The sequence below is a fragment of the Squalius cephalus genome, assembly GCF_949319135.1.
Source record: "Squalius cephalus genome assembly, chromosome: 6".
Classification (NCBI taxonomy): Eukaryota; Metazoa; Chordata; class Actinopteri; order Cypriniformes; family Leuciscidae; genus Squalius; species Squalius cephalus.
In genome coordinates, this window is record NC_137127.1 from 18,435,333 (window position 1) to 18,461,177 (window position 25,845).

At 36.8% G+C, this 25,845-nt stretch overlaps 1 protein-coding gene across 3 annotated transcripts; it reads right to left on the minus strand.

Moving 5' to 3' along the window:
• Window positions 1-523: 523 nt before the first annotated feature.
• Window positions 524-25,808, minus strand: serpini1 (serpin peptidase inhibitor, clade I (neuroserpin), member 1). Of its 3 annotated transcripts, none has more exons than XM_079874652.1 (9): window positions 25,707-25,808; window positions 10,503-10,772; window positions 8,566-8,796; window positions 7,287-7,481; window positions 5,290-5,494; window positions 5,054-5,163; window positions 4,229-4,315; window positions 1,922-2,011; window positions 524-1,353 (listed from the first exon to the last, which is right to left on the minus strand). In XM_079874652.1, the coding sequence occupies exons 2-9, from the start codon at window positions 10,753-10,755 to the stop codon at window positions 1,280-1,282; spliced, it is 1,245 nt and encodes a 414-aa protein (XP_079730778.1). In that variant the 5' UTR covers window positions 10,756-10,772; window positions 25,707-25,808; the 3' UTR covers window positions 524-1,279. The 3 variants fall into 3 exon arrangements, with proteins under 3 accessions (XP_079730778.1, XP_079730779.1, XP_079730777.1); XM_079874653.1 differs by lacking the exon at window positions 25,707-25,808 and adding an exon at window positions 22,869-23,004; XM_079874651.1 differs by lacking the exon at window positions 25,707-25,808 and adding an exon at window positions 14,839-14,892.
• Between the last annotated feature and the right edge of the window lie 37 nt (window positions 25,809-25,845).

Sequence of the window (25,845 nt, forward strand, 5' to 3'; positions counted from 1 at the left end):
GTGGAGAGTGTGCTTGGACTGCACAAGAACGGATGGTCTTCATCATGGCTGGAATCTTCTGCAACAGCACAACATACTTTGTTCATTTGTAAGATTTCTCTGCAAGCAACTCAAATTGTGATAAAACATGAAGTAGTTTCAATAGAGATGAAACAGAGTTGGTCTTAAAATAGACATTTTACTCTGTTTGAACACTGCTTTGAGCGCCTTCTCTCACTTTGGCATATAATCTCACTGACATTTATCATGGAAAATTACACACTAGACATATTTTAAATGTTACTAACCTGACTCAGTTTGACATTTTTACGTTAACTCCACCAACATACAGTAAGTGCATCTATTGTCAGTAAAGTAATAAATGTTGCTTGTCTTTGAAGTGGATTGTCATAGTTTTCAATAGAGGTTATTTTAGACATCAAAAGTGTGTTCTGGCAGTGTGTGAAACCATAGGCTAGAGGCTTTTCTGTATCTTCTGTACATTTCTAAACTTCTGTCACTGAAGTAACACAAGACGACAATTTGAAGACATTCATCTTTATTTCTGAAATAGAGAATACAGCTGGTATTTTTTCATAATTTATACCAAATGCACTCTCTCTTGGTCTGCCTGAGTCTCCATGGCAACAGCGCTCCACTACCTGTACATTCGCAACCTTACATTAAATCAAAAACTCATATTTATATAATAAGGCATATTAGTATGTCAGCAGTAGTTCAGCCATGTACAAAACCAAACAAAGGTGGGGTGGGGTGGGGTGGGGAGATAAAAGACCTTAAGTGAGTCTACATATAGAGGAGTGCACAAATCCTTGCAATAAATATCAACGTTTTCTCTACGTAACACAATAGCAAATATACAAGAGAAGAAATACAGGAATTACAGGAACGAATTATGCTGGTGTGGAATAAGACGTGATTGAATGGGAATACATAGAATGGAGTGATTGCAGAGACCCATAGTGTTGGCCTAGATCCGGGCCACATCTGGTAAATGTGGATTCAACGCGTACCAGATGTGAGCCACATCTGGGCCGACACCATGTTGCTGTCTGGGCGACTTCAAATATTTACAGCTCTGTATTTCCTGGTACGGTTAAAGCTTATGAGTATCAAAACACAATCACTTTTATAATATAAATATCTTGTTTATATAATATTTTCCTGTGTGTTTAGAAAACCATGGCAAAGTAATGAGTTTGCTTTCTGTGATGTAACTCGCGGTTGGTAGAAGATAAGCATGAACTCGGCTGAGTGTCACGTTGTGTTTGCTGGGCTTTTACATGTCAAAGTTGTTGTCAAAGGGCTCGATGACTTCAGGATTCATAACTCTGCCCATGAAGAGGATTGATCCTATTAGAAAACAAAATAAAAACAATGAATTAACAGCACAACTGATAACATTCACAGAAAAAAAACACAATACTAAAATAAGATTTGTGCTTTATATATACACATTACAATACCATTCAAAAGTTTCGGGTCAGTAAAATGTTTTTATTTTTTTTTATTTTTTTTATAAATACTTTTATTCAGACACCTTAAAATGATCAGTAAAGACCATTGACAGTAAAGGCAGTAATGTTACAAAAAATATGGTTATGGTTAGGCGTTAGGGTTCGGTTAATATAATAAGTTGACTTTAGAATATCATTGTATTTTTTATCAAATAAATGCAGCCTTGGTGAGCATAAGAGACTTCTTACAAAACATTAAAAAATCGTACCGACCCCAAACCTTCCCAGACAGCAACATTGTGTCGGCCCAGATCCGGCCCACATCTGGTACACGTGGATTCCACACTGTCCAGATGTGGGCCGGATCTGGGACAACATTCTTGCTGTCTGGGTTTTAACGGCAGTGTATATATTGTTGTTTTTAATTTGTGTTATGGTCATGGGTTTTTGAAGATGGCATGTACCTGTTTTTCGGTTTCTGATGACGAAGAAAAAAGGGTGGTCAGCCATGACCTGTGGGTAAAGCACCAGGGTCCTCGTCAATGCGATCATACCTGTAAGAAAGACAAACAATAGTGGCTCAGTGATGTGAAACATTTCTTTTATTTAATAAAAAAAAATGTTTTAATTAATTTTAATGATTTTTTATTCAAATTAATTGTAATATTTTTGTGGGGTTTAAAATGAGGGTGTAAAATCCTTGGGGAAAACCTTTAAGTAGTTTAGCATGATCTTTTGGTTTAAAATATTAATATTTAAAAAAAATGTTTGTTCACTAAAAATCTGTTGTTTAGCGTCAATGCTGTGTAAACAACATGCAGGAAACCCTTTCTTGTTACGTGACAAGAGAACCATAAAACTGGGAATTATATCATATTCTTCCTTCAGGCCGTCAAGGTTAGTAAGTTCTTTTTGAATTATCAAATGTGTCCTTGTTCTCCAAAATGCTATTTAACTGGTATATAAAATATATTAACACTTGTAAATAAAAATCATTACCTTCAAATTTACAGAAGCCACAAAAAGGTCCAATAAAGTGAAAATGTTTTCGGGATCAACCCTTCATCAGTGCCATATAGTGTAAGTGCACATCTGCGTCTATTGACGAAGTATTACTGTAAACATCCTAATGCGTGTATTGGCACAATACATTGTCACATACAAGAGCAAATTCATTATCACACATAGAAATGAGTCATGGTCATATATTCATATCTCAAGTCCCTATATCCTCTCTAGGTATGAATTAAGAACTGGCCATGAATTGATTTTTCTGTGAAAAAATGTTTGTGCATGGTTTACAAAGATTGTGGTGCACATCTGTTTTGTATATTTTGTGCATATACATTTCTATCATTATTGAAATATATGCCACATTGGTTTAGTATAAATTCATAGGCCTATATCTAAGGTAACTAACTGTGCATGTGGAATGTATTTATTTAATTTTATTACATTTAAAATATGCATCTAATATATACAGTGCTATGCATAAGTTTAGACACCCATGCTAAAGTTGACTAAAAAGAGGAATAAAAAATCATCTTTTGGAAATTGAACTTAATGCCTTAATTTAAAAAATTAGGAAAAATCCAACCTTTAAGGACACCAATTTTCTTTGTGAATGAATAATGTATCGTAAATAAATAAATGTTCTTCCTTAAAATACAGGGTGCATAAGTTTGGACACCCTTATGTTAAATTCCCATAGAGGCAGGCAGATTTTTATTTGTAAGTATTTTTAAGTATTTTTTTTTTAGGATACTATGCATCCTGATAAAGTTCCCTTGGCCTTTGGAATTAAAATAGCCCCACATCATCACATAGACTTCACCATACCTAGAGATTGGCATGGGGTACTTTCCATAAGATCATCTCTCAATGCAAATCAAACCAGCTATTAGGCTAACTGAAGTAAAACCATGCCAATCTCTAGGTATGGTGAAGGCTATGTGATGATGTGGGGCTATTTTAATTCCAAAGGCCAAGGGAACTTTATCAGGATGCATAGTATCCTAAAAAATAAAAAAATAAAAATACTTAAAAATAAAAATCTGCCTGCCTCTATGGGAATTTAACATAGGGGTGTCCAAACTTATGCACCCTGTATTTTAAGGAAGAACATTTATTTATTTACGATACATTATTCATTCACAAAGAAAATTGGTGTCCTTAAAGGTTGGATTTTTCCTAATTTTTTAAATTAAGGCATTAAGTTCAGTTTCCAAAAGATGATTTTTTATTCCTCTTTTTAGTCAACTTTAGTATGGGTGTCTAAACTTATGCATAGCACTGTATATATATATATATATCTTTTTACAAAGATTACACATCTAAGAAATTGGCACATGCATTATTTTTAAATCCTTTTCATAATTTCGGACTTCCTTGTTTGTTTTTGACATCAATACAGAACTGATATATAAAAACTAATATTAAAAGGATTTAACCAACACTACATGACAACTCAGTCAACCTTTCATAAACCTTGATTAAAAAGACACGTGTTGAACAGGAGGGGGCGCTTTTAGCTTGTCTGAATGTACAAGATTCTCAAAGCAATTTACTGCAGTGAGAAAAAAGCGTATAGATAACAGACAGAAAAAGGAAGGATGGGGAGGAAGGTAAAATTGAGAAACAGTGATAAAGAAAACTTGAAAAGGGAAATTAAAAACTTGAAAATTTGAATTAGAAATAAAGATAGAGGAAGAATATTAAATGTGTAATGTAATTATAGTAGAATGTGCCAGTAAAATAGAGATTAATGTTACCTGATCCTGCGGCCCCCTCGGCCCCTTCCTCTGTCACCTCCAGGTAAGCCTTCTGCACAGCCTTCCCGATAAACAGATCCTGTCCATCTGTAGACAGACAGAACATGGAAATAAAGAAGATTCTAGAAAATGAAAAAAATAAATAATCTGAATATGCAAAGCAAGTTATTTCCATTTATTTATGAGCTGGTGTAATCAGGGATGCAGAGCAGTGTATAAAACACACAGCTCATTCACAGATTATAGTTTTAAGGGCATATTTAATACTGAAATAGAAAAATTGATAAACTGAACATTAAAAAAAATTGTAAAATAAAATAATAATAATACTGAACATGAAAAACATGTAAAATAAAATAATTTTGAACATGAAAAAAATCCTAAATTAATAATATTGAACATAAAAATGTTATAAAATGAAATAATAATACTGAATCTGACAAATTTGATAATTGAAAAATTAATCAAATTAAAACAAAAACAGTTTTGTTATTTTCACCACACCCAACACAAAAAACAAGATCATTTCAGCTGAATAAAAACGTGCTGTATGCATATATGATCATCACAATCATTATTATTATTATTATTATTATTATTATTTTATAGCATATCTAAATAGATAAATAGAAAGTTTTTGCTGCTGAAAATGTGGGTGATGCTTGTATGAGCAAAAGTCGGCAACACAATAGCTGGGTGGTTGCCAGAGCAAAACAAGTGTGTTGCATCCTGTCCTTGAGCTGTCAATCACATTTTGATCATCTGCTTACATGTGCAGAATAACAGAGTGTTCTCATAGGTCAGTGGGTTTGTTTTATCGATTACCTGTCACCTCGGCTGTCATGGCTGACAGATCGGCATCTTTGGTGAAGATGTTCTTGATGCCCAGCTGCTGCAGTGTCTCTCTCAGATCGATCTTTTGTTCCACCTTGAATCTAAAAAATGATCAGGTCAGTGTGAGCTTTGTCCAAAAACAACAAGTACGCAGGTTTTGCATGAATCAAAAAGCATTTATAAATGAATTGAAAACACCTGGTAAAACAGAACACCGTGTGCCTCACCTGGGCAGGTAGACCTCCACCTTCTGCCTCTTGACGTTGTTGGCCCACTCCTCCAGCAGCTGGGCTTTGATGATGGGCTCCAGGGAGGCCAGAGGAACCTCCTGACGGGGCAGGACGATCATCATGCTCATGTCTTCTCCTTCATAGACCATCTCCAGGACCTGGTACGCTCCACCCGCCTCTGTGGTGCCATCGCTAAACTCTCCTGATAATGGAGAACACGGCGAGGTTAGTGATTATTAAATCTACTGAATGATGGAGATGATTTCAGTAGGATGAAGCCATGCCACTTTAGTATGATTGAGATACTATAATAGCTTTCATTAATATTTTGAATTTTCATTTTCATTTTTAATGGTTGGTCCTGGAAGAGCATTCTTATCAACTAATTACGACATTTAACGGGATGTTTTGAAGTTCTGTACTGAGCCATTTCCAATGTCCTTGAAAGCTAAGGTAGGCAATTTCAGAGAGGCTAGCAATAGCAAGCTAGCTTTGGAAGCATGAGATCCCGCCCTCCCTTCAGACTTGTCTCCAAAGCCACGCCTTCTTCAAAACACATGATCACAACTCACACAGCAGCGTCTGCAAAGCATCACGAGAGACGGCGTTAAACTATCTCATGTCTCAAAGCATTACATAACATTACAATAAAAATGAGTGTGAACAATTTACAGAGCTCTTACTTTTACCACCTGACTGCTTCAAATTCATTTCGCCGTTGATATAGTTGACATAGAAACTCATAAATCCGAGTCTGAGGACGTGAACAGCTCCAGGTAGAACGTCACGGGTTGCCTTCTCTTAATTATGGTAGTTACGACAGGGAACTACGTGAAAGCAGCATAAGCTTGTTGTTTTGGTTCAGGAGGAACTGTAAAGATGGCGCTCTGTGACTGTCTGTCTACAACTCTACATAACCTCATGACGTGTGATGTCTGCGCGAGTAGGGTGCGCGGAAGTATGCAAATACATACATTGACAGCAGCAGGGTTCTGTGCAACAAAAGAAGCCCCAAAATAGGCCAACGTGATTTTCTCCGTCGGGCGGCCGAATTCTCCACTTAATTTGTACGTCTAGGGGGTGTTGGAATACATACGGGGGTGGAAATCAATCCGTGAGGGAATAAAAATTAACCTGCGGCAACTACTTAAAAGTAGCTCAATTCAATGGGAAAACCACGAACTTGACAGGCAGGTATGGACATCCTATCATTGTATTCGGACCGAATGCAATGATTGGACGAACAGTTTTTGGTCCTGAGACTTCCACAGACAATATATGTACATTTTTTATATTTAGACCACTTCTATTATTGATTGCTATCAGGATGTAAAAAGAGTTTAAACCAGTATAACAAAAAGTGTTTCTGAAAAACATTACCTACTCTGAGCCAGAATATAATTGTGATTTGAAATGCTGTTATGTTAGGGGCTAAGAAAATCAACCAGTATAACAAAAAGTGTTTATGAAAAACATAAAACCTAGCTTTAATGTGACTCTGCTTTTCCCATTTTTAAGAGCTAGAGAATGCAAATGTTGAAGATAGCTCTGTCTCTCATTTACCTTCATCTGTCCTTTTTTGTCAGAGAGATGGATGGGACAAGCGCACTGCAGTGATTCTGTGGGATCTGAAAGTCTCAGCCTGACCAATCCGCAGTGAGCCATGCATACTATATACCACTGCTTTTGAAGAACTCTTCTTCTTACCATGGCTGCATTTAATTGGTTAAAAATACAGTAAAACTGCAATATTGTGGAATTTTTCTGCAATTTAAAATGATTTTCTATCTTAATATACTTTAAAATGCAAATTTATTCCTGTGATAGCAAAGCTGAATTTTCAGTAACCATTACTTTCACCCTACTCTTTTCAAGCCAATATTCACACTTTCATTTTCTAGTTAAACTCCTGCAATCACTCCATAGGAAAGCATATACAGTGAATTATCAAAACAAATAATTAAAAACAAAGACAAATTCAAGCCTGGTCTTACCATAGTAGAAGTCTCCCTGCTGGTACATCATCAAGGTCTGAACTTCACTGCCATCATCCTTGGTGAAGGAGAAGGTTCTGGTGTTTTCTGGTCTGAACTGGTTCTTCCAGCTGCCCCTGAAGTACACAGCATTTACTAACATGATCATGGTGGAGCTGCTGAAGTCGTCGGCAGACACCAGGTTTTGGATTTTGCCTGCAACAACAACAAAAACCCAGACTGAGAAAAACGCTGCATGTCACAATCCTCTCTTTCTCGGAACAGGAAAGACGGCATGATCTCTTCAGTGGCATAAAATCATCTCTCTTCCAAAGCTCTGGGATTTGTGCTGGTATCTGACAGTCCTCCTGAAAAGGCTAAAGCTGACTGTGAGAAAATGGATCTGCCTGGAAATGGATTGGAAATGTCATTATTATGCAGAATATGACTGATCTGCCATTATCTACTTTAATGTCCTCCTTCACTAAAGTCATAGTAATTCCTCTTAACGCCATCTATTCATTTTGAAGAGAGTTTTACTTGAAAGTAAAATCATTCTAAATTGGATTATACGCTTTGTATTTATTCAGTGGTTAAATGACATATTTCTATATAATATATTTGGGGAAATTAATACTTTTATTCACTAAGTATGTAATAAATTGATCAAAAGTTACAGTAAAGACATTTATAATGTTACAAAAGATTTCTGATAAAAATACATCAAGCTATTTTCAACATTGATAATAATAAGAAATGTTTTTTTTAGCAGCAAATCACTCAGTATATTAGAATGATTTCTGAAGGATCATGTGACACCGAAGACCGGAGTAATGATACTGAAAATTCAGCTTTGACATCAGGAATAAATTACATTTTAAAATAATTCAAATAGATTATAGTTATTGTAATAATATTTCACAATAGTACTGTTTTTACAATTTATTTGATCAATTAACTGCAGTCTTGGTAAGCATTAGAAACTTATGACAGTAAAAATACTACCAGCTCCAAATGTTTGAATGGTAGTGTGTGCATGATATTAACTATATTTAAGAATTTAGTGACTTCTAGTCCATGTCTCTTAGCTTTGAGGCCATCTATATGGTTATGCATACGTATAAATGGACAAACCCTTTAATACATCCCAAGACGTCAATACAGGAATGAAAGCTATTTGCCAAGCCATTCATCAGGTCTTAGTAAATAACAAGGACCCAATTTCAAGAAATCTTCACAAATACAGCAGCACACAGCCAGTTTGAATAAATTTTTTCCTCAGTGATGTAAGATAACTTACTCTCCGTGTGGTTCAGCACCCAAGAGTTGATGCGTTCAGCCACGGCTGCTGACTCGCTGAAGTCCACCGTCTCCAGCTCCGCTTTGAAGTACTTCTTCATGAGCTGCAGGAAGTCCTCATTGAAGTGAACCCCCCTCTGCAGAAAGAGGGAGTTGGCCAGCCGGACCACGTACTGCTCTTCGTCTGTGGACAGGGCCTGGGTCAGGTTACTCAGCAGAGAGAACTCCTCATCTGGAGCAGGTGAAGAGAACAAGAAAATGCTTTTGTATAATATGCTGGAATAGTAAGGTCCGGTATAAATAATCTCATTAAAAATTCTAAATCTCTTCAAACCTGTCAAGAACATAGGACATATTTCACTCCAAAATAAAAAAAAAGTAAAGTTCACATTACTGTAAAGCAAAATAATAATAATTTAATAAATAATATACATTTATTTAAATTTTGTTTAAATGTATTAACTTTTTTAACGCCATTCCAGCTTTATTATTATGTTAATGGCGAGAGCCAGGATTAGTTATTCACAAATAAAAAGATAAGACTAAATTTGGATTTACTTGTTTAAAAACCTTTACAAAAGTATCAACAGAATAAAACAAGTTTCTCAAAGGGCATTTCTCAAAGTATTACAGTCCAGCAAAATATGTATAAAGGGGTCATCGGATGCAAAATTCACTTTTACATGGTGTTTGCATATAAATGTGTCTTGTAGTGTGTGGACACAAAACCACCATACAAAGAAAAAAAATCCATTGACATTGACGGACTGTCCTGTATTAGCATATTTCCGCCCTTAGCCATTTGTATACTGTCCGCCAAGGCAGCACTTTATGTCTTGTGTGACTCCCCCCATGGAAGAGAGGGGTTGGGTGAGCAGTTGCTCATTAGCATTTAAAGAGACATGCACTGAAACAGGTCGCTGTGAACAGAGCTGTTTTTGAGGAGGTAAAAAGGGTGTTGTTTTGTTGAATTTTAACCAAAGTAAGTTACAAACTTTACATGAAGGCCCTAAAGAATCATACCAACATGTGTAAAATGGGCATCCGATGACCCCTTTAATGGACAGTGGATGACAAGTATTTTTATTAATAATTACCCACCCACATCTGAATTTCGTGTGGCGCAAAATTATAAACAACCCCGCAAAATCCCAGAGATGCCGATTCGCACGGGACTAATATTATCACAGGACCTCGATGTTCGGCGAAATATGGGGAATTTTTACTTTACAAATTACAGACATGGCCGATTCGCAAGGGATTAAGATAACAGACAACCTCCGCAATTATTGCAAATGACTAGAGGTCACCAGGTAATACTTATCCCGTGCGAATAGGGCTGCTTTTACAATTAGAGGGAACGTTGATCAGGCCTATCTAAACTTCAAGTTTTTAAAATGATTTTAAACTTTCAGACAGACTAATCTTTTCAAGCCAACAGTCAAATTTCGCATCACTGTGATGCAAATAAATAAATATTATTGAAATTTTAAAGTTCAAACCATTTGTTGTACTGCCTTTAATTGATATAGAATCCCTGCTAAGATTAATGGGAATCACCCAATTTGTTTTTTGAAAATTAGCTTAATTGTAATGAAAATATCATATGACTATGAAAGTTTTGATTCTATTTATTTTTGGATTTGTGGGTGAATTGTCACTTGGCCGTGTTTTCGTGAGATTTGCTTGTAGAAACATTTCAAGTCAAACCTAGAATGATACCTATGCTTTTTAGTGCTTTGAATCAAATGTTGTAATGTTATTATAATGTTATGTAATGCTGGTTAGTTTGGTGCAGAATTTGCTGAAATGCCTTTAAAGAAAATGTATAGGAAAAAGTACATGGTCACTGTTGCGGCCAATAGGGAAAAGACTCAAAAGTTGAAGATGAAAGAGAACATGTAACCTATCATGTGCTTTAGATTTTGTTAACTGTACCTTCTCTGAAATGACTGTAGCCCAAGGCCTGTCTGATCTCCTCTAAAGAAGAGCCTCGGGCGCCCAGCTCCACCATGCCCAGAGCCAGAGCCACACTCAGCGGGGAGAAGATGATGTTCTCCTCTCCCCCCGTGATCTGGAGCTGGTGGTACAGTCTGACCGAGAACTCTGCCGTCACATCCTCGGGAACGTCTGCCGCCTGGCAACCACACCCCCGTAGCAACATCAGCGGCAAGAGTCCGAGCAGCAACATGGTAAACGTGGGACGAGCTAATGAGAGACAGGAGAGAAAGAGTGAGTCAGAAGGACATGGTACTGGAAATATCCACAGTTCGAATCCACTGTGAGACACCAATGTGTCCCTGAGCAAGACACTTAACCCCTAGTTGCTCCAGAGGCGTGCGACCTCTGACATATATAGCAATTGTAAGTCGCTTTGGATAAAAGCGTCAGCTAAATTAATAAATGTAAATGTAAATGTAAAATATAACCCCACGTGAATGAGATGCATCTGTATAGTGTGAAAGAGACACATCATGAAAATATTCGGCATATTCGACATATTCTAAATTTCATGATGCAAAACTTCCAAAACGTAATGCGTTATAATATTGCATTACTTCCTAAAAAAAAAAAAAAATGTGCAAGTGAGATAAGTAAATGCATGCAGCATGCTCACATTTAGTCTAGAACTTCAATAACCATCATGTTTACGCAGCGCACACAACGCCTCTGCACTTCACTCCTAATGTCTCCCAACTTGCGTTACTTTTTTGAAAAAGTAACTCTTATATTTTGTAAATTTGAAAGTGATGCATAACTAATTGTTACTTGAAAAAGTAATCTGATTACTTTGAAATTTATTTGAAATTTATTTGAAGGATAACCCCTTGAGATGCACCATCTCGTTTTCGAGGGGGTCCTTAAAACAAACACAAATACAAATACAAATACAGACAACAGGTTACATTGTATAACACATAATACTTCACATTCATACCAACATTTAGCTCTCCATATCTCCTCACATACCAGCCCTCTAAGTACATTGAAACAGAAAGTATACAGTCATCACATATAACATGCACTTTAACTCATGTTACTTGTAATTCATAGTTTATCAGTTTTGGAAGCTTGTTTCCGCCACAGAATAAAAAATAAAAAAGGTAATTTTGACTTTCTCTCACAACTCTGATTTTTTTTTCTCACAATTTCCAGTTTACATCTTGCAATTCTACATTTTTATCACAGAATTGCGTGATATAAAGTCGCAATTGTGTTTTATAAAGTCAGAATTGTGCTATATAAACTCGCAATTGCAACTTTATATCTCGCATTTCTGAGAAATAAAGTCAGAATTGCTAGATGTAAACTTGTAATTGTGAGATAAAAAGTCGCAATTATCTTTTAAAATGTTTTATTCTGTGGTGGAAACAAGCTTCCATTATCAGTGTACACTATTCCAAAGAAAAAAGTGAAATGTTTTCTGAATCAGTTAATGGTGAATCACCTTTTTCAAGTCCTAATCTATGTTCAAATTAGCGTTATTGTTATTCAACCATATGAGTACATGAGGGAATGAAATTGTGTTTCTCTTCTTACAGTCACTGGTGGAATTTTACAGTACAGTAAAAATATATGGAAATTGAGAACCTGTTTCACTCCTGTTTCAGATACAATAGTGTTAACAGTCTTGCTTCACCACAGGGTTAATGCCTCTATTTCTCCCTCTGACTGCACAGCAAAAGTTCAATGCACCAGCATACCTGCTTATGCAAGCGAACAAACCCACACTTATGCACAGATATAGCTCTACCTTCATCCTAGAATGGCACAGTCTCCTGGCTTTAGTCGTTGCCAGGCAACAGTGTTTTCCACACAAACAAAGAATGCAGGGGAGAATGTGGCCTTGTGCCATTGTGTGATGAAGATAGAGAGGAACAGGCATGCCCTGCGTAAAGCTATAGCATGTTCTAGAATCTAGAATTATATAAGTTAGATAAAAAACTTTTAAAAAGATTAAATGAAGATTAGACTGAAATAAGTTTAAAGGGGGGGTGAAATGCTCATTTTCACTCAATCTCCTGTTAATCTTGAGTACCTATAGAGTAATATTGCATCCTTCATATCTCCAAAAAGTATTTTGTTTTATTAAATTTTTAACAGAAAGATAGGCTGTACCGAGTCTTTCCGGAAAAAAACGAGCGGCTGGGGGCGGGCCCTGTGGGCGAAGCTTAGCTGTGCTAACGCGCCGAGCTAGTGACAACACACAGAGACATTTGTTCAACAAACAGTTTTACTCACCGTCCGGTTCCAACGCACGACCGCGAACCTTTATCATTGTGACTGCTCGATCCTTAAGCATTAGACGATCTGCAAATCCGTAGATCTGGGCTTTGTTTATAAAACAATCATCGTCGAAATGCAGGGAACAACAGTCTTACACAACTCCGTTTATGCTCAGGAAAACAAACTCCATCCACGGGTTCCTTAACGCTGGGTTCTTTGGGAATCTGTGCAGGGTTGTCTTGCCCTGGCAACCAAAAACACACTTCTTTGGTGACATTGACTTCCCAAAAGCCGGGCAGGGCGCTTTGATGGCGAACTGCTTTCACTCTCTTGCTCTAGTCTACGAGTGCGCGCGCGGCCGCGATCTTACCGGAGAAGTGCCCTTAGGACCCATATAAGGAAATTCCGCCCTATCTTACGTAAGACAGAGCCATACTCGAAAAAAACTTTCCGAAACTTGTGACAAACCGGAAGGAGTATTTTTGGAACAAAAATACTCCTTCAAACGTACAACTTAGTTTTTGAAACTTTGTCCATGTTTAGCATGGGAATCCAACTCTTTACCAGTGTAAAAAACTCAGTATGCATGAAATAGCATTTCACCCCCCCTTTAAGTATTACTATTACTGTAACAGACTTTGTTGAATTCTGTTATGATGCACTAATTCTAGATGTACTGGCGCTCTTTGTATATGTGTGTATGCAATGTATTTTTCCCCTCGGGGCTTGCCGTAGATTGGCATGGGTCATTCGCACTTGGTACTGGAGTGTCGCGGGTTTTTGGAGTTGGTGATCTGAGGTGTTGTAGTAAAGTGGAGAAGAATTCAAACTGCTATCGTTTATTGTTTTCTTATTTCTGAGTGTTAGGCGAACCCTGTATGAACGCTCGGTCACATTACTAAAACTGAAATAAAAATAAATTAAAACTAAACAGAAATATATAAAAAAACGAAAAAAATCACGTAACAAGATAAAACCTTAATTTCAACAAATTAAGAAACACTATAATGGAATAAAATAAATAAATACATAATAATAATAAAACACTAGCGACAGCTGTAACACCTGTAAACTAAATTTTACATGAAAGGGGTGGTTGAATATGATTTCACTTTTCTAACTTTATTTAGAGTGTAATGTTGCTGTCTGAGCATAAACAACATCTGCAAAGTTACAACTCTCAAAGTTCAAAGCAAAGTGAGATATTTTTAAAGAAATTTTTTAAAGAAATTGCTTTTTTAGGACCACAACAAACAGCTGGTAGGGACTACACGACATTCCTCCCGGGTTAGTGACATCACTAACCCTAAAATTTACATAAACCCACCCCCGGGAACGCGATTTATCGATTATCAAGACAGAATATGCTAATTCACCAACTAACCATTCAGAAATGTCCTGTTGCTTCTACATGTTGTCACTTCTTCTTGAGTCTCTCCATCGTTCTGACTTCAGTTTGAACATAAAAGGCTAAAGGTTTTTGAAATTTTCAGTGCATGTCTGTGTGAGATAAAAGGACACAAGCTGTTGAAGCTCCGCCCTCTGTGCCGGGAGCAGCAGCTCATTTGCATTTAAAGGGACAGACCTCAAAAAGTAACAACTTTAACATGCTGTATAAAAATATCTGTAGGGTATTTTGAGCTAAAACTTCACACACACACTCTGGGGACATCAAATACTTATTTTACATCTTGTGAAAAGGGCATTATTCCACCCCTTGAAGAAAATATTAAATGTTTACTGATCTTTCAATGTTTGCCAATGCAAAGGTTACTGCCACGTACTTTAAACTTAATTTTTAATTCAATTTGTAAGTGAACATACATTTGCCTTTGACACTGGCATAAAAAGATTACAGACATACGTGCTGGGTAGATTACAATGTCAGGTGTCAGTTCTCGTACAATTAGGCATCGGACCAAACAGCCTCAGACTAAAAGGCATCAGACAGAAAGGCATCGGACGAAACGGTCGCAGACAAAAAGGCATGAGACATAAAAGCATATTTTTTCTTCTTTGCTTAGGGTTAAAACAAAGTTGAAAATACCTTTGCAGGTATATACTGCTAGTGAACATCCCGAGACCATCCACGCTGAGAGTGACGTTTCTACAAATTTGTGCACACAACAAAAATGACAGCAGTTAATAAAGCAACTGATCATAGTGATGTGTATGTTCGCACCAGCTCTGCAATTCAGGGCTGCAGTCTTTTCACGACAAGTTTATTTATATAGTAGGCTACTTTATACATTAGATTACTTTAAAGCAGCAGCTTTATAGTCAACATGAAAAAACAGCTATGTGAGTGTGTGTATGTTAATTATGTAGAATATATCTATTGATGGTATTCGTTGTATGTATTTATGTAATCCCTTGGCAATGTTCTTTATGTAGGCTAATTATTCAAGCATAAAAAAGGAGAGAGAGAGAGAGAGAGAGAGAGAGAGAGAGAGAGAGAGAGAGAGAGAGAGAGAGAGAGAGAGAGAGAGAGAGAGAGAGAGAGAGAGAGAGAGAGAGAGAGAGAGAGAGAGAGAGAGAGCTGTACTTTAAATTTTATTCTTAGTTTTAATTAAATGTTACACTGGTCAGGACAAATACAGCAGTTTCCCTGGTAACCTCTGTACACAAAGCAGCAACACAGTCTTGAAAGAAGTGTTATTTAGCTAACTTTTTAAACGTGCAAATAATACAAATGTACAAAATAATCTCAGTGGGACATGTTCTACACAATTGAACCAGTAAGAAAACCGTGTGCATGTGACGTCATATTGAGGCAGAGCAATTCGAAACTTCAGTGCTTCCTTCTGAGTCCGTTTCGTCCGATGCCCTTTTGTCCGATGCCTTTTTGTCTGAGTCCGTTTTGCCCAATGCCTTTTTGTACAAGACCTGACACCTGATGTTGTTTTTCCTGAGACCTTGAAGCCTTTCAGTCTGAGGCGCAATGCGCCTAAAAGATAAAATAAAACACTTTATATATTATTTTATTAGTTTACCTGCGTGCCATGTGACCATTAACCGACACCAGAGAACCGTGAATTTATTTTACATTATTATTTATCATTACTTTTTATTATTCACCTAACTTATTAACTTAAAGGGGTGGTTGATTATGATTTCACTTTTCTAACTTTAGTTAGTGTGTAATATTGCTGTTTGAGCATAAACAACATCTGCAAAGTTTCAATGCTCAAAGTTCAAAGCAAAGGAAGATATTTGCTTTTAAAGAAATTGCTTTTTAAGGACTACAACAAATGGCTGGTAGGGACTACACGACATTCCGCCCGGGATAGTGACATCACTAACCCTAAAATTTACATAAACCCACCCCCGGGAACACCAGTCCATGTTGAGAAGAGGAAGAGTTGTTGTAGTAGAGCACATTTGTGAGTCTGCTCAAGCTGTCGCATCCGTCTTTTCAAATGCAATGCAGTATGTAACGCAAATGCAATAGCATGTCACTCTGTAGGCATCTTACAACAGTTCCCACATGAGCGATTATATAGATTATCATGACAGAATATGCTAATCAATAATTTGAAGATAGTTAACTCCACATCAGCAACATAAATTCATCAACTAACCATTCAGAAACGTCCTATTGCATTCTACATGTTGTCACTTCGTCTTGAGTCTCTCCATCATTATCCGACTCCAGTTTAAACATAAAAGGCAGAACAGTTTCTTACATTTCAGTGCTTGTCTGCGTGAGGTAATCAGAGCAAAGCTCCGCCGTCTGTGCCAGGAGCAGCAGCTTATTTGCATTTAAAGGGACACACACGAAACAACACGTTTTTTGCTCACCCTCAAAAAGGGACAATTTTAACATGCTGTACAAAATAATCTGTGGGGTATTTTGATCTGAAATTTCACATACACACTCTGGGGACATCAGAGACTTATTTTACATCTTGAGAAAAGTGACTAGTGGCTGGTCTGTGTGTGCAATTCCACAAACCTGGAAAACCTTCTGAACGTAGGCCTTTTTAGGAAAATTTAAAAGATAAAAAAGAATTAGTAGGCTAAGGAGGACTCAATGAATTATGAATAATTTACTGCCATTGTGAGAATAACGTAATAATCATGCAGTCACTAAAAACGTAACTTTAGTCTGTTTACAAGTATTTTAAAACGTAATATAATCTAATTTCAGTTCATTTTTGGAATCTGATTACATAATCCAGATTACATGTGATCAGTTACTACCCAGCACTGCATACACAGTACCTACGCATGTAAAAAAGACATAGGTAAACATAAAATCCAGGCATATAAATTAAAATATCAAAGTTTAAAATTTCAGAATAATCTGAAGCAATAACAAATTAAAAGATTAAGGGGCCAAGCACAAAGAAGGCACAGTAAATCATGCTAGCGTGGCTGGGCATCAGACCAACTGCAACAATGAGCAAATAAAGACATATTATAATGATTTTAGAGTCGTTTTGGCATCATGCCTCTACTTTGTAGCTGCAGTATATGAAAATTTTTTGTCTATCGACACGAAATCCATAAATTTTTGTCGGCACAGTCTGAAGATGATATGGCAAAATTGGTGTCCATGTTCTCAGCATGACCCAAGGAATCTATTAATACCAGTTTCATTACAATAGCCAAAACATCAAAATCGATTAGCATTTTTGGAAATGTTTATTATAACTTTCGTAACTAGTTTCATTTTGTATCAATACAAGAATGTGTTCATAAAATATATCATATTACGACAAAATTCAAAATGGCTGATGCCAAAAATGGCCGATATGGTAAAATTGGGTATCGTTCGACTCGACATGCCGCACCGAATCTAAAGAATCTAAAGTTTTTTTTTATTTTTGGCCAAACCATTCAGAAGTTATAAGCAAATATGTTAATTTTCTATATCTCCTGACCACTAGGTGGCACTGTGTCAGAATACGCTAAATCGTTGTGGAGGTATAGCCTCAAGTTCATTTTGCCGTGCTCTTCGTCAAATTCGTTCGCGGGTTATTCAAGAACGGTTCAACATATCATATTGTTTTATGGTGTTGAAAGGGCATTGTTATGTGGTTGCTAAGGTGTTCTGAGTGGTTTTAGTCAGTTGCAATGCATTTACATTTGTTTTTATCCAAAGGGACATAGGATGTTCGGTGATCTGAAAAATGAAACATTATTACGTGCATCTAATCAGCACCACATGGAATTCAAGCGAAACAAGCAACTGATTCAAAAGTCTGGTTCACAATCCACAGATGATTCATCTGTTCTCATTCCTTGAGCTTTCTTGATCTCTCCATTTCAGATACTTTTGGTTTAAGACGTACCGTATTTTTCGGACTATAAGTCGCTCCGGAGTATAAGTCGCATCAGTCAAAAAATGCCTCATGAAGTGAAAAAAAACATATATAAGTCGCACTGGACTATAAGTCGCATTTATTTAGAAATTTATTTCACAAAATCCAAGACCAAGAACAGACATTTAATCAGGAAAGGCAAGTTATTCAACTACACAGTAGCACACAGAACAACAGGCTGAATAGGTGTCCAGTATGTTAAGGTAACACATTAACGCCCGTTTCACACATACTCCGTTTGTAGTGCGTATATTTTTCCGTACCCTTGTTAACAGGTCAGAGCTTTCACAATGCACGCGGTTGCAGTCCGTCGATCCGTTCCAGGAGCGGTGTGTATACAGCAGTGCAGCGATCGTTTCCGCGCCGAGTCTATTTTTGCTGTGCTGCACGCGCTGAATTAAAGTGACAGCACACGGTTTGTGGTCAAAATGAATACAGATTGACCAGATTGACATGAAAATGTAGTAATTTCATCATAAATGCATTTAATTAAATACTAGCCTACTATTTTTCACAGTCATCTTTTTACTTAAAGCGTTGGTAAATCAAGGAAAACTACAATTTACTTCAACAAGGCGACATAATGAACAACACTCGTCTCATTCGTGGAGGTGGAAAAACAAGTTATTTGTGACATGCAAGATTTATTGTATAAAGATTTAAATTATGCAAAAGAAAGGGTATGAGTCTGCTGTTTTTGTCAATTTTAAGTTTTAATTTAAAATGTATGCGATTTTAATATAAGTGCATGGTTAAATATTTTACCACTTGCTTGAGCAACTTAATATATAATTATATAGAAGTAATGCATTCAATAATAGTTTGTTTAAATTGTGTTTAAACGTGAATACGTCTATTAAAGAGTATACGTATAAAGAGAATCGCAATGCTGACAAAAAACTTTTTCTTTTTTTTTTAAATAAAATTTGCTGATAACTTCTGGATTTGAAATACAATGTGTTTGGGGTTACAGCCGCGGGTCAGTTACATAGGTCAGTTACGCACTGCAAACGCAGCTTATGTGAAAGCACTTTAGCGCGTGCTGCTCCTGCACAGCATATGCACCGCACACGCACTGCACACGTTATTCAGCTACACAATAGCATAAAGAACAAATATCTGGGAGGCTGAATAAGCTAAATTAACATAAGCCAGCGAGTCCAACAAGCAAGTTACCAGTAAAAAAGTTCACCAAGCTCCCGCGATCTCATTCCTCATCATTTTCTTCATCATCCGTGTCGCTTCTGAACAACTCCGCCAACTAGAGCGCCCCCTCGCGGCTGTAGACGGTAATGTTTTCTCTTGGTTCATCTCAGTCTGAATTAATTTTGATATATAAGTCGCACCTGACTATAAGTCGCAGGACCAGCCAAACTATGAAAAAAAGTGCGACTTATAGTCCGGAAAATACGGTAGGCTTGTGTAACCTGACCCTGGTGACCGAGGTCTGGGACGAAAAACAGATGGTCACTTGTGAATGGGAGAGAAAAGAGAGAAGTGGGACGACAAGAGAGGGTTTGCCTGAAAACAGCACCAAACCTGACTGACCTTTCGCTTACCCGTGCTGGATTCTGTACAAAGGTCTGATGGCCACCTGGGAGAACTCAACGAGACCACCAACCACCCTAATGGGACCAATGAGAAACAAAGAAATTCTGGTTCTTGTGTGAGCTGTCCTCTCTGGTGACACTTTATTTGTCAGTAGACCTTCACTGAGAGTAACTGAACTAGTGGCACTTGCTGTTTTTGTTGTTTTATGGTCTGCCAGGTGAAAATCATAAGTCTGATCGCTTAAGGTATAATTTATAACAAACAGTGAGGAATGAGTTTGATGGCAAGGTTTAATACTTTTTTCAAATCACTAAGAAACTGTCAGTGTTTTTATTACCTCAAAGCACAACTGCAAATGTTTTCTGAGAATGTCTGATATCTGGATCATGTCATCTCAAGCAAAGCCTAGACAAACCAGTCAGTATCTGCTCAAGTGAAATCAAGCTTCAAAGTGCCACAAAACTCTTCTCAGTTCCTTTCACACACTCAGAGCAATTGCTTTAAATATCCTCCCAACTGCCTTTAAAATGTAGTCTCAACTAGCAAGCGCACAGTGAAGACGTTTCCGAAATGGGGGCAGCGTAGGCGCCCTTTTCATCTCTTGCTTTTTTACGCTTTTCATTTTGAGTTCAAGCTTGAAATACAAGAGACTAGAAGGATATAGAAAGACAATCTGATGGGAGATATTGAAAGACCCATGCTGGATAGCCATGCAATTAAATAATTCAACTTAACTGATGCATTGTGTTTCTAGTTAAGCTGACCAATCACGTAGTTAGTAAGAGGCCAAGTGGAAACACCAGCATTCAAAACACAGCAATGGATCTCTTATTTCCCAAAGATGATCATTCATTTATACAGGTGTCTCTGTCATCATCAGAGGGAGAATCACAGTTGGTGGCACCAGAACAGTCTATACACATCTATCAGCCTCCTCTTTTCCTGACAGGATGGCCCAGATAGAGCAAGGCATGCTGGGTAAACTGCCATCTCTCTCCTCTTCTAGCTCCAGAAGCCTCCAGAGGACAGACCCAGTGGTGCAGCGCTGTTTAGAAGAGGACATGGAAAAAGATGACGGAGCAGGAGCAGGATTTGACTGCAAGCGAAATGTCGAGCAGGTTGAGGAATTGGAATGAGACCAAATATATTCAGACAGAAGGCTAAAAACTCTGAGGAGAAGACACGCTAGTTGAGGAGTTAAAGAGCCATGCACTGACAGCGCAGTGGTGAGGGAACTCCACTGGAGACCAGAGAAGTGCAAGACATGGGTCAGCTTTAATTAAACTCTATTCAAGCGACGACACCCACAGGAACCTGCTGAACACTGTTGTACAGAACAAACCACAGTTATCGCTCTGAAGATACAGATGCAGGAAACTGAGCTAAAACAAACATATATGAAGACTTCAGGCAAAAGTTTTTGCTGCCTTCAAGTGCACCTGGGAAATTTACTTCTGAGTTGAGCTTTGATGACATGAAGGTTTATTTATATTTATTTCATACCATGATTTTCATGCAGATACCATGCATTTTCATTTATAATCGCATAAAATGTGTAATTAACTTTGTGTTTGTTGTCTATACACTCTTTTGTACATAATGCTTTAATATTATTTTTCAATGTACGAATGAATGCCTAATCATTGTTTCAAGTGAATCAATCACATACAGCTTAATTGTGAGACTCAAATTAGGCCTAGTTACTGACTGGTTGTTCATATGATAACATTTAGTTAAAGATGCACATTATGAGATGTTTATAGCATTTTATAAAATAAAATTAATAAAATATATATTAAATTTAGTTTATTTATTGGTTAGTTGGATTGGCACTTCTAAAAAAGTAATTAAAAAGTTAACCGTTTGCAAAAATTGCAGTTGTCATTTTACACAGAAATTGCAGAACAAAAGAAAGCACTCTTCTTCTACTGTATACAAAACCTTAATGGGTTCTTTCAGGCACTTCATACATTTAACCTTTTAGGGGTTCCCATCATGGGATCATCAATATTGTTTTTATTCGGTTTTAATTTTAATTACATTTTATAATTTAAAGTAAACCTATTTTATCACTAAAAATACCCATTAAATATGCAAGTATTATGCAATCATTTAAGACATTTCTCCTTATATAGAAACTTTTTGGCTTAAAGGGTTCTTTAAAATTGAGTCTAGAACCCAACTGAAACTTTTTTCAGTGTAGAAGAATTTCTAATGAATCGTTAAGAGGATTCCCTCACAGAGAGAAAAAAGGTGTACATTTTTTACTTTTAGGGGTACAAGAGCTTTTCACTGCATGGAGCAGAACCCTTTAAAGGACATATTTGTACCTTTTTTACTCTTAAAAGGTGCATATTAGTACTTTAGAGTACAAATACGTATCTTAAGGTACTACTATGCACCTTTTTGTTGTAAAAAAGGTACAAAGTTGTCCTTAAAGGGTTCTGCTCCAGTGACAAGCTGTTACACCAGTAACATTTGTACACCTTTTTTTTTGTGCATCCATACGTTTAAATCAGTCCAGTGGGAGAAGTTTGCTGGCTCGAAACCAAAGAAATCCAGATGGTATGGGGTTTACCGTAGCGAAGCTCTCATCCTGCCAGCAGTCCTATACCACCCAGGTCAACACAAGGCAGCATCCATCTATCATTAGAGGGTTAGTATACTGACAGCGTTCAGAGTAAGAGGCTTTGACCACAGTATTTGTGTGTTTGTGTGTGCTATTATCTCCTTGCGTCTGCACTGGCACAGCTGTCCAACAGCAAAGCCCACAGCTGGAAAATAAACAAAGCAGGGCCATAAATCGCTGCCACCATAGAGATCACCAGGCTGATGCACGTCACTCTATTATAAATGATACGAGGCATCTTTGCTCTTTTATGCTAGTATCGCATTTCTCTTTCCATCTGTTATCTGAAAGTCATTTCCTTTTGACCTTTGCCTACACTTCCTTAAAGAGACAGTTCGCCCAAAAATAAAATTTGTCATTATTTACTCACCCTTAAATGCTTTTATTTTTTTCAGTGAAGCTCAAACTTAGCTCATATAGCAAGGCAAGCTAACGACCACATCTGTTAAGCAGATACTATAACACACACACACACACACACACACACACACACACACACACGCACACACGTGTGTGTGTGTGTGTGTGTGTGTGTGTGTGTGTGTGAACTTCTTCAAGACAGAAAATTACCTGAGTTTGACTTTACCTCTCCTTGCAACCCAGAGTTAAAAACCTTTTATCCTTCCCAAGTTCAAAGGCAGAGTAATTTCCTCCCTGTGCTGACGAGAGAAGACGTGACTCAGAAATGCAGGCGTCCTTCAAAAACACCCCCCAAGAGGGCAAAACAGTGACAAACCCAATTGCTCATAGGCTGCCAATGTTCAGACGCTTCAAATCTCCTCATCAACATTCATGCCAATTCAGCAGTTCTACAAGAGGTTTATCAGCGGCAGAACAGCCTAAAACATATAACAGTCAGCAGTGCTTCCATTTTAATTCATTAATAAAATAATCTGTTCAATAGCTAATTATTAAAAATAATTCAATATATAATATTCAAATATTTCAAATGAATTTAAAAAAAGAACAAAACAGACACATGGAAGTACATGAAAGTATTCAAATATTATAGGCTTACTACAATTTATTATTAATAATAATTAAAAATAGTATTAAAAATATATCAAATATTTTTTAATTTTTTAAATATGAATAAAATATGTTTTTATTACAAAATTATTTACAAATAACATAAAATAAAAATAACAAACATAAAACTACTTATTATATATAATTAAAATAGTATGGGTTCAGCAGGCTACATCTAATTATTTAAAAATAATAATAATAAAATATGACATTTAAATATAAATAGAAGTATTTGTATTAATTTAATTTACACTATATGCAAATAAGACTAGTGTGATACAACTGCATAGAAACATTGTCTATAGAAAGATAAATACAGACTATATAAGCCTTTTAAAATGATAATATACATATATATATATATATATATATATATATATATATATATATATATATATATATATATATATAATATAGCGTATAGCTCCTTCTATATATATATATAGAAGGAGACTAAATTAAAAATGTACTCGCTTTCCAGTAAAACAAGTCGGTCCATGTCGGCCAGTTGTTCTGACTCAGTCTGCTTTCTGCAGTTCGCAGGCTTGACACATAACTGAACAGAGGTCAATAACAGGACCTTTGCATGTTTAGAAAGGCCATCACAGATGCTCAAGGAACATGTTCAAAAAGCAACAGGCGATATTTTCAATATATTCAATATAGATCAATATATTCTGCACACTTAGTGACAAAGCCTTTGAGAGAACACAGATGTTTTTAATACTCTTTATGCCATCTGTTCTATCCTGAGGCCAAGTGACAAGTGTTCGCGGGAAGACAATACTCCGTCAGACCTGGAAAAAATCCCTTTGCCACCACTGAAATTTAAGCTATGGCTGTACTTACATAGTGAACCTTAAAATTGAACAATAAATATAAAGATCAGTCAAAGCATCAAATTTATTTGTGTGGGCACAAAAAAAAAAACTTTGTGTTGGGACTGTCATCCACCATGCAAAATAATAATAATAATAATAATAATAATAATAAAATAAAAAAATATTTTTTTAATTAAATTAAATTAAATTAAACAGCACACATTTTTGTTCAACAAGAAGCATGATTTGAGCAAAAATGGTGCAGAGCAATTTACACACTAAAGTAGGCTATAATTCTTTGGGTTATGAATTTGTTCAAAATTTTAACCCTACACTTGCAATAATAGAAAACACATAATACTTCCTGTATATATTGCAGACTGTGTTGGTTCTGTCAATACATTCGAGAAAGCACTTGACCTGTCACTATTATTCATGCTTTCAAATGGCTCATGCACATCTGCAAACCAGCAATCAATCTGGGAATCAATATCCACTGATTGGAGGTAACCACCAAGGAATCCACATATGTGTGAGTGTGATTGCGAGCCCTGAAAAGTGCTGCAATTCTCTTTCAACTCCTTTGCACCTTGCAGCTTTTTCCCCAGCACCATTCTTTTCTAGTCCTCTCTCTTTCCTCATCCTTTTTCTATCGATCCATCGCTTTCATTGCCTCCCTACTCATACCGATTGCACTTTAACACCTCATTTTCCTTCCCCTCTCCTTTAGTGGCCCCTCTCTCTCTCTCATATACTCCACATTACACACACTCTCCAGCACACCTAATCTCCACGTGAAACGCGTCCCACAGAACAAACCAGCTATTTTACACCGGCACTAGCAAAGGGGGGTTTGGAAAGGAGGTGCGTCCTCCATTCTGCTCTCCCCGCGTGTCTCATTTACAGAAACATGAAATAGGATTTTCTTGCAGGAGATGATTTACGCATCCCCAGATACGCCCAGATGTGGGAATGCATTTCTGCCTGCCGTTTGCACATATACCCTCCGCTGCCCTTCCTGGTTCAATACAAACATTTGATTGAATCAATAACAAGAGGGTTTAAAATAGAAAATTAAGAAAAAGCCCAAGAATATCACTAAAAAACAACACTACGTGCTTATCAAGACTAGGAGAACAAATGGTTAAAAAAAGATGTGCAGAATTATCCTGAATTTTCTTCAAGGATTGTGATTTTTTAAATTATTTCTACAGAATGAAATGTATGCAGAATAGATGTATGTGAATTGCATGTAAAACTGCAAATGCATCACTGCAAGTACAATCCTAAACTGTAAAGAAATGTTATATTAGATGTTATCAGACCAGAAAAAAAAGCATTTGTGAGGAAGATAACATGTCCACATTATTTAAAAAAAACAAACATAATTTGTTATTATAGGATATTCACATCTGCACAATCTCTCTCGTAGAGAATAAACCCATCATACCAATAACATGGTGATGAATTATAAACCTTACAGAATACATATTTCCTTGTAATTCTGAACAGATGACATTTGGATACCATGAAAAGACGATGCGTGGATGTCCCTTACCGTGAGATGTCAGAGAGACGCTGATACTCTGGGATGCTGATGTTAAATCCTGCTCGTCTCTGCACCCTCACACACCTTTATTATGAGAGACAGCCCTGCCCCTTTTCTCCTCTGATTGGTCAGGCCTAAACTTAGCTTT